This window comes from Canis aureus, chromosome 3 (genome assembly GCF_053574225.1).
Source record: "Canis aureus isolate CA01 chromosome 3, VMU_Caureus_v.1.0, whole genome shotgun sequence".
Taxonomy (NCBI): domain Eukaryota; kingdom Metazoa; phylum Chordata; class Mammalia; order Carnivora; family Canidae; genus Canis; species Canis aureus.
The window spans coordinates 26964149-26980203 of record NC_135613.1 but is presented as its reverse complement, the minus strand read 5'-3'; the positions used below and the strand labels follow the sequence as shown (position 1 = coordinate 26980203).

The following is a 16055-nucleotide window of genomic DNA, read 5'->3' as shown; positions in this document are numbered from 1 at the left end:
AAGACTGGGGGAAACACAATACTTACAACTTTTCTGTGTGTCACAAGTAGCTCCGATAAAAGAATTTTTACAAGACTGAGAAGTACTCAAAAGCAGAAAGAGTGTATTGTTCAGGTGGGTGCTCCCAGCACCTCTGAGCTCTTCCCCAACTAGCAGCTCAATGACGTGTTAAATGATGAATGAGCCAATAAATAAAATGACTGTCAGGTTATGGTGTTTAATGAAGTACAAAGCACATACAGACAACACAATAAAAATGCTGAAGGTAGGGATCCCTGGGTGGCGCAGCAGTTTGGCGCCTGCCTTTGGCCCAGGGCGCCATCCTGGAGACCCGGGATCGAATCCCACATCGGGCTCCCAGTGCATGGAGCCTGCTTCTCCCTCTGCCTGTGTCTCTGCCTCTCTCTCTCTCTCTCTCTGTGACTATCATAAATAAAAAAAATTTTTTAAAAATTTTTTTAAAATGCTGAAGGTAGAGGTTATTTCACATATAAAAACAACAGGTGATTAAAGTCAGGAAATAATCTTGGAACTACAAAACTAAAAGCTCTGAGGCATCATGAGACTCCTCAGGGAGCTCTCAGGAGCTAAAGGACCAGTATCAGTGCTAAGAATGGTTGGGGAATTGTACAAAGACATAATTAGTCTGTACCAACTACTACACATACGATCCTATATGCCCATAACAAAGTAAAGAGATTGATTAATTCAGAATGAAAAGGAGGGTTTTAGAAGCCCTGCAGAGCCAGTTTAGGGTTTCTTGGCTCAGAAGGCTGCCAGAAAATTCAGACTAAAATATATCTCCATAAGACAAATCCGTAGTTAAGATGATAGCTTGTTACCTGACCTGTAAATCATCATCATATACTACATATACTACATATGCTGAGCTCAGTAGCAGTCCATCCTTTAGATTTGGTATTCTTTTTATCATTTAAGGTGGGAACTCGATCCTTTAATTTCATTTGAATTTATGTGCTTAGTGTAACTAGCTTTCCTTTGATCAGTGCTTTAAATGCATGCCACAGATTCTAGTACATAGTATCTTTACTTTTGTTTTCAAAAAAATTCTTTAATGTCATGGGATGCCTGGGTAGCTCGATTCCCTGAAGAAACAGATCATCAGAAAGTTGGCAACCAGTCCTTAAATCATGGAGATATTTATGATATTTGGGAATTCATGGTTACAAGTGCACAGTAAAACACAAAATTTCTGCCAGGTCACACGTCCAGTCACAAAGCAATCTCTGTGGATCCTTTCTTTGATCATCAATAAAACATGATCCTTAGAGTGAAAAAAGTAACAGAGGAAACAAATTGCAAGCGATAATTTTTATTTAGTGTAATAAAATTTATCTGTTTGTTCTCAGAGCAGGTTTATCTCCTCTTTCACAGAGCATCTAGGGATGGCTCCTCAAGCTAAACTCTTCCTCTCATACCTGAAGTAATCAAAGTATCCAATCAACTCAGTCAAGAGGCAACAGAAAGATAAATGGATGCTAAGTAATTGTGCTGTCAATAACTTGGTACAGAACTACATTTAATTTTACTTTTTTCTTTTCTTCCTTTTTCTTTTTTTTTTTAAGATTTATTTATTTACTTACTTACTTTATTTATGATAGACACACTTACTTACTTACTTACTTACTTACTTACTTACTTACTTACTTACTTATGATAGACACACACACACACAGAGAGAGAGGCAGAGACACAGGAGGAGGGAGAAGCAGGCTCCAAGATCACGCCCAGGGCCAAAGGAAGGCACCAAACTGCTGAGCCACCCAGGGATCCCCTCTTTCTTTTATTTTCTAAGTCCCAATTCAGATTCAGTGACTATAAACACTACTCATGCTACTGTGAGGCACTCTGAGAGACTTTTTCACACCTCTTATCTTACTGGATGTAGAACCAAAAGATGTGTGTTTGGTTTGGGGTTCTGTCATTTAATCACATGGCCATGAGTAAATTTGTCAAATGAATAACTCAAAAGTAACTCAAAAGTTAATGAATTTGACCCTGATCACAAAACTATGGGGCAGAGCCAGGATTCAAACTGAAGTCTTCTCATTTCAGGGTGCCTGGGATGGCTCAGTCAGTTAACTGCCTGCCTCTTGGTTTCAGCTGAGGTTCTGATCTCAGGGTCATGAGATGGGGAGCCCTGCATTGGGCTCCACACTGGGTGGGGAGTCTGAAAGAGACCCTCTCCCTCTCTCTGCCCCTCCTACCACTTGTGTGCTTGTTCTCTCTCTCTCTCAAATAAATAAATCTTTAAAAAACAACAACAACAAAACAGGATGCCTGGTTGGCTCAGTGGTTGAGCATCTGCCTTTGGCTCAGGTTCTGACCCTAGGGTCCTGGGATCGAGTCCTGCATTGGGACCCTTGCACGGAGCCTGCTTCTCCCTCTGCCTACATCTCTGCCTGTCTCTTTCTCTTTCATGAATAAATAAATAAAGTATTTAAAAAATAAATTAAAAAAAAAAAAAAACAACAGCAGAAGTCTTCTTATTTCACTCTGGCATATTTTTTCCTATTTTATCAGCATGACCCAAAAACACTTACATACCAGGAAGTAAGGAGAACTCAAAAATACTTCTCTCAAGATACTAACTTTACTATATTGCTACTGATAAATGTAATGAAGAAAAGAAAACAAACAGCAATAGAACCTTAGCTTGAAAGGCAGGGATGAGGGACAGCCAAGGCAAGAATTTAAAAACAGCAGCCAAGCGGCAGTGCTGAATCTCAATAAAGGTTTCTGGAACTCATGGTCCCACAATCTCCCCTGGGAGCGAATTTAGTTTGGGGAGAGAAATACTAGAATATCAACACAGAATAAGCTGCAGAGGAAATCTGTCTTCCATATGATTCATGATGGCTGAAGACAATGTGCTCTGTCCTCCCTTACTACAATCCTAGCACCAGCTTAGAAGAGAAAGCTCTGCATCATTGTCCTCCTGAAGGAATGCAATGGCAGGAGCCCCCCTCGTAGTCACTGAGTCCCATGAAGTCACACAACTAAGCACTTTGATCTTTGACAAGAAGGGTGCTAAGCACTAACATAATCAGTCTTTCTCTTCTCTTCCCCATTTTTTTCCCACTATGTTCATTTGATCCTTTTTCATGTGTCTATAGACTATTTTGTCACTTTCAAAATCATTTTATTTTTGGCAGAACTGCTTTATATCTATAGAGGAAAAAAAATTATTTCTGTGGATAGATTGTGAAGGAAAAATTGGAAAAAAAAAAGTTAAAAGTTGGGGCACCTGGTTGGCTCAGTCGGTTGGGGGTCCTGGCTTCAGCTCAGGTTGTGGTCTCGGGGTGATGGTCTCAAGGTTGTGATGTCGAGCCCAAATCAAGCTCTCCCTCTTCTCTGCCCCTCCCCCTGGCTCACATTCTCTTTCTCAAATACATAAATAACATATTTTTTTAAGTTAAAATGTAATTCCACTACCACCTCCTGCCATATTTTAAAATTAAAGTAATCCAGGGGTACCTGGGTGGCTCAGCCAATTAAGCTTCTGAATTTAGCTCAGGTCATTATCTCAGGGTGCTGGGATGGAGCCCTGCCATCATGTTGGGCTCTGTGCTAAGCAGGTAGTTTGCTTGTCCCTCTGCCCCTCCCTCCAGCTCTTACGTTCTATCTCAAGTAAATATTATACATAAAATCTTAAAAACAAAATAATCAAATCATCCAAATTTGCTAAGAGAAAAGGAACAAATAGAGATGGGAAGGAGGAACCACCATTCAATGCTGCTTTTATAGGAGATGATCTTATAGTGAGCACTCTGCCACTGAGAACCACGCAAGATTACTAAGTAATGTAAGAGCCATACAGATTAGCTCAGAAGCAGACAAATGTCAATATATGTACAAGCATTTACTGAGCATGTACTAGGCCAGATCATTAAATTATTATGTGACTACTATTATCTGATATCTTTGAAAAAAAGAATCAAATTGTCAGGATGCACAAGAGCTAACAAAATCAAATTTAAGATGACAGTTATAATGAAACCACCTCATGGCCACTTCAAAGATAATACCATAAGAAGAAAAAAACCTAATCAGTAAGGGTTCTAATCACATCCACAGTGAAAAGCAGACATGGAATTACCATCAGCATTCCAGACCTTCTGTGCCTAGGAAGAGGCAGTGACAACACAGTTACACATCTCCAGAAGTGTGTGATTATAAACCTAGTTAAGTACATTCACTAGATCCAGCTAGAATTATGTGGGACAACTGGTTCCTCTAAAAAGCTTAAAATAGAGGCTCCTGGGTGGCTCAGTTGGTCAAGTGTCTGACTTCAGCTCATGTCATGATCTCAGGGTTCTGGGACAGAGAGCCGTAAAGGGCTGCTCCCTGCTCAGCAGGGAGTCTACTTGTTCCTCTCCCTTTGCCCCTCTCCCTGCTCAGGCTCCCTCTGTCTCTGTCTCAAATAGGTAAATAAAATTTAAAATGTTTTTTTGATTTTTTTCAAAAAATAAAAAGAGTAAAGTAGTATAAAATGACTCCACAGAATCTGAAGAGCCACTAATATTTAAATATATTCACTTTAAGCAAATATACTAAAACATATTAAATAACCAGAGTTATGTCTCACATATTTATTTATTTTAACTTCAACTCTACTACACTGCTTAAAATCATGTACCTTAACCAATGACACATGATAGAAACAGGAGGGAAAAGGACGCCTGGGTGGCTCAGTGGTTGAGCATCTGCCTTTGGCTCAGCGTGTGATCCCGGTGTCCTGGAATCAAGTCCCACATCTGGCTCCTTACAGGGAGCCTGCTTCTCCCTCTGCCTATGTCTCTGCCTCTCTCTCTCTCTCTCTGTATCTCTCATGAATAAATAAAATCTTAAAAAAAAAAAAAAGAAAGAAAGAAAGAAACAGGAGGGAAAGAACATATACAGCAAGAAAAGAAAGAATGCCAGGATCAAGACACTTGGTCTTAACAGTTTAATGGCTCAATACATCCATCCAACCTTCCATTAACTTGCTTTGCTCAGCATCTCAAGTTTAAGACTAGAAAGTTATTGCCATAAAGACATAAAGAACTTGTGGGAATTCTGGAAGACCTTATAAAAAACATCAGAAGAATTCTTGAAATTTATCTAAAGTCATGTAAGAAGCCAATCTACCACATATACTCCTTCCTATACAGCAGGGATTGGCAAACTATGACCCCTGAGCCACATCTGGTCTACTGCCTGTTTTTATACAGTAGAGAACTAACAGTAGTTTTTACATTTTTAAATGGCTAAAAAAGAAATCAAAAGAAGAGCAATATCTCCTGTGGAAATTAAATGAAATTCAAATTTTAGTGTCCATAAATAAAGTTTTATTGGCATATACCACCTCATTTATTTACATATTGTCTAGGACTTTTGTACTATAATGGCTGAGCAGAGTAGCTACACATGGGAGACCATATGAAAGACGATCTGGCCCAAACCTGCCCTAAAGGTTGCTACTAATTTGCCTTGAAATAACTGGCTTTAGTTATGTAGCTTTGCACAAGAGACTCCAGATGGTTTTACCGAATACCATCTGAGCAATATAAAAGAGAAATTATTTTATCTCATTATAGCTAAGCTAAAAGCAAGCAAATCCCTATGACTTATTTTTTTTCCAACTGTATTCTTTAGAAAAAGAAAGTAGTCTTTCACCCTTTACTCTTTCTAGTTGGGAAAGAGTTAAAAGATTATTACTTGTCTTACTTCCTCTACCACTTAAGAAGCCCAAAGTCAGGGCGCCTGGGTGGCTCAGTGGTTGAGTGTCTTTCTGCCTTTCGTTCAGGTCATGATCCCAGGGTCCTGGGATCAAGTTCCACATCAAGTTCCTCGCAAGGAGACTGCTTCTCCCTCTGCCTATGTCTCTGCCTCTCTCTGTGTCTCTCATGAATAAATAAATAAAACCATAAAGCGCAAAGCTTGGTCTCATGGTCACTTTTTCACATAATTACCTAAGGCTACCTGCAATATTAACTCCTTACTCAGAATAAAATCTTCAATATATTCTAACTCTAAGCTTTTTGGTAGGAAATTTTTCATACATACAAAAAAATTCAAAGAATAGGTCAATAAAACTTCCTATACACCTGCCTAGGCTCTCACGTACATGCTGCTATGTATGTTTCACCGATTTCTCTGTCTTTTCTAGTAGAAGTAACTGATTCTTTAGAAAATAATCTGGAGATCATCATAACACTTCATCCTAAATACTTTACCAACCAGTGCCAGGATCCTAGTTTTCAATACCAGCATACTAATAAGGGAACAGAGATGCAAAACTTCCAAGGGGACATAAAAAAAATTTTTAAGTTGTTTTTTCCCCACACACAGATTAATGAAAATACAAGTAACATCTGAAATCCCAATAATCTACAAAGTTAATTAACCCTGGAGTGTTAGCTTACTGAGACCATAAGAGTAGTCTGATTAACAACATGATTATCAAAAGAAATCAGGATAGCTCAGACTCACTACCTCCCATGCTCGATGACTGCTCCTTCGCAGGAAAGACCACGTCTCCGGTACTTACCTAAGGGCAGCAGCATGGTATGTGTCAACGTAATCAGAAATGAAGAGCTCTCGGTTCTTGATAACTGGGTCTGTAATGACAAGTTCTCTTCCAGAGTCTGTCAAAATAATTAATTAAGAGTATATTAAAATTGAGCCTCCCAAAACAATTAGGAAAAGTTTGCAAAACCTTTCTTTCACGTTCACCTGCCACTAAAGAAAGTACAATAAATAACCAGATCTGGTCAGGAGGAATAACAATAGGAACAAAGTATCCCACTGAGTGTGTTTTATGCCCTTTACTAAAGTCCTCACATTTTGCTGAAATGCTTTAAGCAATAAAAAAAGAAGAAGAAAACAATCACATTTTAACACACTTGTAAACTACTGAAATAGTGATCCTGTCCATTTTAATTTCTTATTGCTAAATATTCCAGGATGGAGTGAAATCACACTGTTTCTGCTGAAAATATATCACCAAGTTACTATTTTTAATTAGGAACCATAATTTAACTATTTTAACAGAAATTTTTATAGTTCAAAGAAGGAAAAAACTAGTGATTACAAAAGAACATCATTCTTTAAAACTGTTTTGATTACTGCTTTGTTGACTCAAAACCCATCACCAAAAACAGTGGAGATGAGTGGGCAGACTACAGACATCAAGGCTGACCAAGTTGAATTCTGGCCGGGCTGGGACCACTTAGTAGACATGTCACCTGGCAACTCCTTGAGCATCTCTACCGCTTCAATTTCCTCACCTCAAAGTGGGCAGTGACAAACTCTAACTCATATGATTAATGGGTAACAAATGTGAATCAGCTAGCATGAGGCCCAGCGCCGCTCAAAAAAAAAAAAAAAAGAAAAGAAAAAGAAAAAGAAAAATCAATAAAAATGCACACTTATACAACTAAACAAATGCAATACACATTTTATGTGCATATCTCACGTGTTGATAAAATTAGTTAGAAACTACAATGCCAGAGCAAGAAAAAAATAAAAGATGCTCTGAATTACCTTCCTGATTATTGTGAAAGTCAAGATGCAAATTGAATCCCAAGTCCCTCAGGAAAGCTATGCTTTCAAAACTGAAGTTCACAGCCCTGAATGCAGAAGTGCAATCATACAGATTATTGAAAAGGAAAAAATAAATAAATAAAATGTAACCCTAGTGTTTTAAGTATTATTAGCTCATCATTAGGGGAGAAAAAGTAATTTAAAAAATGAAATTACCGTTATTTTCAAAGAAGACCTATCTCTATTCCAAGTTTAAGGGGAAGATGTTATTGGCACATCTCTCTGGTTGTTTGGGGTATTTTAAAGCAAAAATAATGAAAGAACTCAGCAAAAGTAAATAAACATTCCTATGATGTCCTTGGTTATGAAAAGCTTTTTTAGAGACAATTTTTCATAGTGGTCATCTCCATTTAATGAATGTTTTCAGAAACAGCCTTGTCCAAAGCTAACAAGAAAATGTAAAAATCAAACCAGGACATATTTACCATTTTCATTATGCCGATCCTGAACCAAATGCTGGTACACAGAATCTGGAACTTCAGACTGACGGTAGTACCATTTCACGTTCATGAGTAGATGGTCCCTCTTACTCTGAAAAGGAAAATCTAACAGCATTAGGAACAGGATTTCGGGTGCCACTGGTGTATACCATACCCATGATCAAAAGCCCCTGTAAACAGGTGGAGAGGCAGAGAGGGAGACTCACAATTACTATCAGGACCACAAAAATACATTAAGTCAATGATGAGGTCATAGGTGTTTTTAATCCCAGCCAGAGCACCCTCTAACCCTATCACTCAAAATGCTTTATTCCAGGAAACCAAAAGAGACCAAGCTTGAGCCTATAAATCTCCTCAGTTTAACCAATTCATTCACTATTATATTCTTTATTTAGCATTAACTACACGAAACTACATGAGCACATCCTTCTATTTTAATTCTTAATCATTCTGGTAAAGAGTTATAAATTTTGTCAGCGCAGTGTCAAGGCCATTGAGGACATTGTTAGAAAAAACTTACCCTGCAAGGCCTGGCACAAAGTCATCTGAGATGCGCCAATCTCCCAGACTGAACTACATCCCCCTCCGTGGTACTGCCACCTGACTTGCAGTAATTGCTACATGGTAAACTAACATACAAACTGTGTGTAGCGGTAAAGGTACTAGCAGTCCATGGAGCAGATTCTACTTTATTCATCTTTGAATTTCCAGAGAATGGAACAATGTGTTCATAAATATTTATGAATACTAAAGTTCTATTATGATCACGGGCCCCTAAATGTTTGTGGAACACTTAAGTCATGTTATCCCCAGAAGCTAACTTTGCTCCTAGAGCTCTTTCAAGAATAAAGGAGGAAATACTGCTTTTCTAGTTGAAGGCTATGGGGCCACAGCCTGAAGGAGATTGTGTCTGTGCACCTGGCTGTGAGATAGCTGAATATGGCAGTGTACTAGGGCTTCCATGGCCTCATAATATAATTTCTAATCCAAGTGAGGGCCTTAAGAGACCTCCCCAAGGTTAATGCAATATCATTTATTCCTCTTAGCTGCATCTACCTTCTCATCACAAGTCAGCAGGTGAGACAGAAATAAATGAGAACTAAAATTCAAGACCCACTTTATGTTTATGGAGATGATCAAGTCCTAAAATATGTCAAAGGAGACTTCTTTATGAAGTAAGATGCTTTCTGCTTAAATGAGAGGTATGTATATGGTCTTCACTTAAATACCAGAAAGCCTCCAAAAAACCGACAAAAAAATACTTAAGCCATTTAAATGACTAGAAATAAAAGAATCGCCAAAAGCCTTGATAAACTCAAATGTGAAGAAGTGCTATTCCAATGTGAATATCAACATCAGGGTCTGTACTTTATAATTAACTGTGTCAAACAGACAAGCCTACAAAAACAGGGCATCATTACTGGTTTGCATAAAACAGACTGTACACAAAGAATAAACCTACATACTGGGTACTTTTTAGTTTTTATCTGTTTTGCATTTTTATATTCTACACTTTTATACTAAAGATGAGAAAATGAGGATAAATCAGTGTTAACATAAAAAGTATAAATGTTACATGCAAGAGTTTATACACAAGAGCAATTAATTACTTCCTGCAGAGAGAATTGTGAAGAAGGTAACAACTGACCTGGAGGGGGGGAAAAATGGGAAAGACCTGAGGAAGCCACAGAGAGAGAAAGGAGAGAGGAAGCACTAGACATTCCTACGGTCCACCTAAAACATGTCTCCACACATTGCCAAATGTTCCAAGGGGGCAAAATTACCACCCAGATGAAAATCAATAATCCAAGAGTTTCCTTTATAAAGAGAGCTAATGAGAATAAAACCTAGTTTAAGCACAATCAGAAGGGAACATGGAATGTAGTAGGTAAGAACATGGTAACGTCTGTCAGAAGTTGGGTTTAAACCCCATCTTCACCACTTCCTAGCTACATGACTACCTGTTACGGGCACGTTAATAAGATATTTCATCTCCTCTTTTCTGTAAAATGGGAATATTGAAACCTATATTGACTGAAAGAACGAAGGATGGAAAAGCATCTGGAACTGAGTCAATAATACTCAAAAGGTAGTGTCTTCTGTTAGTAGGTGACCATAAACAGTGCTTCACAGAAAAATTTCAGGAACTTTGTTGAGAGTCATAGGAGTTATTTCTTTATGAGAATATGGCTTCTTTCAAGAGATGACAGAGATCTCCAGTTCCTTAACTACTAACGCATGTCTCAGTTCTCACAGTAATGAACTACTTGTAAGTATTTAATGGAGCCCAAAGGAATTCAGATCTACTAGCAGACTTAGCAACAATGCTCTGAAATCTATACTTCTATATATTTTTTAAACACATTTAAGATGTCGGAAAACCTGAGAGGCAACAGAAATAAGCTTTTAAAAGTAGCATAATTGGCAACCATACAATGTCTATCTTTCAGAACCAAGCCAACAATTCTGATGACCTTTGGAGGTTTAATATTTGTGTTAACTTCTGACTCTAGCACACTTAATGATCACACACACATACACACACACACACACAGAGAGAAAATTACTGCACTGGTTTATTCGTACCTAGATTTATGAATCCTAATACAAGAAGCAGTTACAAAGGCAGTTGAAAGCCTATCAGATTTCCTAATGCAGTACTACCTAATCACCAGGGAGTGGCAGCATTGCATTAAAAAAAAAAGCTTCCAGACTTAATTCCGGTTACAAAAGAACAAAAGGTAGGTAGGTTCAAAGTAAACAAAAGTTTTAAACAAGCATAAGACCTGTAACAGATATAATCTTCCTAAATAGGCCTGGAAATTAAAGATTAAACATCTATAAAAGGAGGCAATGTGCTGTTTCAGAGGGTACCAGACTAAAATAATCTAGCCTCCTAGTCCTGTCTGCAATCACTAGTTAGCTGGGGACAACCTTTGAGGAGTCACCTGGCCATCTGACAAAGAGGAGAACATGATTTCTAGGGTCGCATTCCATTTTGTATGCTTACATCTAGAGTTCTTCCCCAGACAAATCCAGTAGATAACGTGGGGTCAACATAATGTTATCAGCTCACATTACCACTCTAAAGAGGTTTTACAAATCAAAACACCTTCCCTGGAAGCTGCTGTGCACGGAGGAACAGCAAAAGGAAACACAGCATAGCCCTTCTCAGTAAATGCTCCCAATGCCACCTAAGACACACCTGTGCTGCTCAACATTAACCACAGGATAGCTTCATGTTCTTCCCACTACCCATTAGACAAAGATTTCTGTTCAGAATCACAGAAAATTGAAAGCAAAAGTGAATTTAGTGATCATTTGATTTAGCCCAAACCACCTAAGTATGAATCAGAGTTTTGCAACTGATTTGGGCAAATGACTTCTCCAAGTCTCACTTCTCTCATACGTACATAGAGGGGAAATAATATTCTCTACCACATTCAGTTGTGAGGATTAAATAAATGAATATGAGTGGGATGAATTGACTCTCAAAAAGTACTAGATATTACTATCACTGTTTTACGGATGCAGACAGGAATCAAGCTATAAGAAAGAGCTTTACTTACATATTTTGCTTTTCTGTAGTTCCAAAATTAAACCAGTAAGAACAATACAAAAACAAATCATATAGCTAAGTAGAGGGTGGGGGTAGGATCCACTTTTGCAACAATTTGAGAAACATATAAAGTATTTTTAACAAATAGGCCTCATTACCGACTAGTGATATAACTGTACAATTCCATAAAGGCTAAAGTGGTTATAAATGACACATTTTAAATAGAATGAAGAGGGAAGTGGTGAGAAGTTTCCCATGTGAAGACACTCTGGGGTATATCTCTGGATACAGAGAAGAACCGACTGAGCAGTAAAAAATTCCCCACCATTTTACCTTCAGAGAGAGAAAGACCTGACTCTACAAGTACCGGAAAGCACCAGCACTAAGAAAGAACCACCACACAGAAGCATCTCCAAGTGCACAGAGTAAGGTTTCCCAGGGTGACTGTGCAAACAGGGAGAGCAGCTGATTCTGGGTTTAGGGATTCTTCCACCACCTGGATCTCTGTGAAAGGAGGGATATGTGTAAATTTAAGGAAATAGTTTAATGGAGGACAAAACCCATCCCTACCTGGGTTTAAAGACAAACAGTCTAATATTGGGTGTTTGGGAACAAACAGGAGGATTTACAGAACTATAAGTGTCAGACAATGGACTGAAAATTAATGAACTAAAAAGTCAGAACTGAAATTAAACATTCATGATGAGACAGGGGAAAGGCAGATGAGGGGAAAGGGAAGGCAAACAGGAGGCTGCCTGTTGAAGGGACTAGAGCTCGACCATCCCAAATAAACATAAGATCCAGGCCAGGGAGTAAATTCCCCTTCCTAGAGATCTTTCATGATTATTAATATAGCACTTCCATTGATTAAACAGACAATTTGAATCTTTCCTAGGACCAGTCTTGATATCATCTAGGAAAAAAAAAATATTACATGAGAAAATAAATGATGGGCGCGGGGCTTGAGTTCATAAATGACCAATAAACCAACTGCAGATTCTTATACAATGTGGAGGAGCCCTCCAACCCAGGATGGGAAAAACAGCAATTTTAAGTTCACCAGCATTATACAGGAAAGACCCTCTTTGTCTTATCAATTACCTACCAGCTCCTAGAAAATACCATCAGGGTTCCCAAAGCCCTCCAAACAAGCCCTGCTATCCCTCCACCGTTATTAAATATGACAGAGGGGTCAGGCCAAAGACAACTAAGCAAGATATAAAGAGTGGCACTATCAAATAAAAAAGTTTGCAAAGTCAAAATAATCTGCTACAGATAATGACTGAGGAATTTCCTTCAAATTTTTAACTGTTTAGTTCTTGAGAGCTTGAATTTTAAATAATGGAAGATCTAAATTCAGAGTCCGGTGAAATCAGACCAAAATTCTTGTTTTCTAAAGCCAAAAGAGCCAATCAAATTTTTCCAGAAATTTGGGAAGTAGGAACTAAGATTTTTATACTACTATATGGCTTAAGAAAATATCTTTTGAAGAAACTTTTCATACATTTCCACAACATAGTGATAATAAGGTTAAGAGTTACATGCATATTAAAGGTTTACTGTGGGCAGCCCGGGTGGCTCAGTGGTTTAGCGCTGCCTTCAGCCCAGGGACGTGAACCTGGAGCCCCGGGGATGGAGTCCCATGTCCCCATGTCGGGCTTCTGGCATGGAGCCTGCTTCTCTCTCTGCCTGTGTCTCTGCCTCTCATAAAATAAATAATAATAATAATAATAATAATAATAATAATAATAATAAAATAAATAAAATAAAATAAAATAAATAAAATAAAATAAAATAAAATAAAATAAAATAAAATAAAATAAAATAAAATAAAATGTTTACTGTAGAATTCAGATAGATCTACACAAACTCGGAATTGGTGTTAGGACACTAAGCCTGCAGAGGAGGAGAAAATGGTCCACCAGAGACATAGCGGCCTCTCTTTTGGTATTCCACAGAGCCAGTTTAAAGTGCCATTTCAATCCTGCTGGGTCCACCACCTCCACCCACAAAAGATGCCTTTTGGGAAGACTGCCCTCTAAAGATCTTGGGGACAGTCTTACTGGCTCCAATCATTCCTGACTATGAAGGAGGGGGAAAAGGACAATGTGGTCAAGGCCTACTATTATTCTCTAAGGCTAAAGATACGTCCAGGTATATGCACAAAAGCTTATAGATAAGCTTTCTATATCAGAGGATTACACTAAACTTTGCAGATAAACATCAGGACTGAGATCAATCAATATGAAATTGGGTAGGAAATATAGTATTTCAAGCCACTGCTCTATTCCAATATGAGACACTATTCCTAACATGAGACATTCCTAACATGAGGAATGTAACAGTTTCTATATTTATATCTAAACGGCTTTATAGCCATCACAGCTCAAAATACCATGAAAGAGTTACAGAAAAACATAACAAGCGCTATCAAGGAAGGCTTGGCCACCAAGGTCTATCCATCTCAGAGGTCTGCTCTGCTCTACCATGATTCTGACTCCAGAATCTTGTTCTCAAAGTAGAAGAAAGGGCTTTGAGTATCTCCTCCTATCAGGCAATCATAAATAAATCTCCCAAATGTACTAAGAAGCATTTTGTTTTTTTATTTGAGAGAGTAGAGTAAGGGAAAGTATCTTATTGCCATTGAGTAAACAAAGTACCCACTCTTGTTTTGTCTTAAAATGTCCTTCTTCCAACGTTCTTAAGCGTGCAAGTGGGCCTGAAGGGTGTGGACCTGCAGGGGTCATGCTCTAAGCCCACTGTCCAATGGAAACTGAGCACATCTCCCTTCTGGTGATGTTTATCCCACCTGAGTTTCATTGTCCTGTTTAGTGGAATAATGGTTATATAATTTTATGTGTCAACTTGACTGTACTGAGGGAAGGCCAGATAGCTAACTGGTAATACATTTCTGAGTGTGTCCAGAAGGGTGTTTCTGGAAGAGATTAGAATTTGATTCAGTAGACTAAGTAAACAGACTAAAGTAAACAGACTTTAATGTGGGCAGGCATCACCCAATTTGCTTGGGGCTGAACAGGACAAAATAGCACACAAAAGACACATTCCTGAGCTTGGACATCCATCTTTTCCAGGTTATCAGAGCTCCTGGTTCTGATACCAGTGACTCCAGGTTCTCAGACCTTTAGCCTCAACCGGGAGTTACGATACTGGCTCCCCTGGTTATCAGGCCCTTAGACATGGACTAAACTATATACCACCTGCTTTCTTAGTTCTCTATCTTGCAGACAGCAAATTATGGGACTTCTCTGTCTCCATAACCTTGTGAGATAATTCCTATGGTATATAAACTCTCTAGATATCTCTCCAATTGGTTTTGTTTCTCTAGAGAACTCCAATACAAGTGACTATCATTTACTGGCATTTCCAAATGGACATAATCTGGAACTACATAGGGGTCTACTCAGAACTAGCATAATGAATACTCTCTTTAAAGATAAACAGAGGAAAGAAACAGAAACAAAGCATATCCATTTGACCAAGGTGCTAACTGACTATAGTCAACAGAATCAAGATTGCAAGCTCATTTTCCAAACCTGTGGCACCTAAATCCAAAAGAATGAGCTCATCAGCAGCTGGATCCTGTAAAAGGATTTAAATCCCCTTGTACCAGATGAATCAGGTGTAGCAAGAAGGTGGAACTCTGGGAGTGCAGAGGACTTTTTACAGTGTCACAACTGAGCTGTGCAAAAAACTGGTTATATACAAATCCCCAGAAAGATGATACAACTAAAAATGTGGTGAAATCTAGGCTCTAATGATCAGAAATCATTTCTAAAGATCACTGTTTCTTGATGATGTCTTTTTTTTAAGATTTTATTTATTTATTCATGAGAGACACAGAGAGAGGCAGAGGGAGAAGCAGGCTCCAGGTAGGGAGCCCAACATGGGACTCAATCCCAGGTCTCCAGGATCAGGCCCTGGGCTGAAGGCAGCACGAAACCGCTGAGCCACCCAGGATTCCCAATGATGTCTTATTTATTAAATTTCTGCCTGTAGGGCAACTGGGTGGCTCAGTAGTTGAGCATCTGCCTTTCACTAAGGTCATGATCCCACGTCCTGGGATTGAGTGCCACATCGGGGTCCCCACAGGAAGCCTGCTTCTCCCTCTGCCTATGTCTCTGCCTCTCTTTCATGAATAAATAAAATCTATTTTAAAAAATTCTGCCTTTTTTTTACAGTTTAATCTAGACAAAAGTCAATATTTTGGCAGAACCAAAAAGGTAGATGAAAATGAAATCATCTCCCACCTGCTAACTATGGAACCCAAGCTTATTGAGGCATTTTCTATCTAGGACTACACTGTGTAGGCACAATATAAGTTTTAGACAACAGATTCCTTTATTTGCAGTGGAGAGACCGAAACTGAGCACAGGTGCCACCTGGGAAAATTCCTACTTCTTGGCCTCCCTTGTAAGATAGGAGGCGGG

At 38.6% G+C, this 16055-nt stretch overlaps 1 protein-coding gene across 8 annotated transcripts in view; it reads right to left on the bottom strand.

Moving 5' to 3' along the window:
- Nucleotides 1–16055, bottom strand: part of RERE (arginine-glutamic acid dipeptide repeats) — a 407880-nt gene that overhangs the window by 160346 nt on the left and 231479 nt on the right. For all 8 annotated transcript variants that reach the window (XM_077891331.1, XM_077891339.1, XM_077891333.1 and 5 more), the window contains 2 exons: nucleotides 8034–8139; nucleotides 6554–6650 (listed from right to left, as the gene is read on the bottom strand). In XM_077891331.1, the coding sequence (XP_077747457.1) occupies nucleotides 6554–6650; nucleotides 8034–8139 (203 nt within the window). The remainder of the gene's footprint in view (nucleotides 1–6553; nucleotides 6651–8033; nucleotides 8140–16055) is intronic.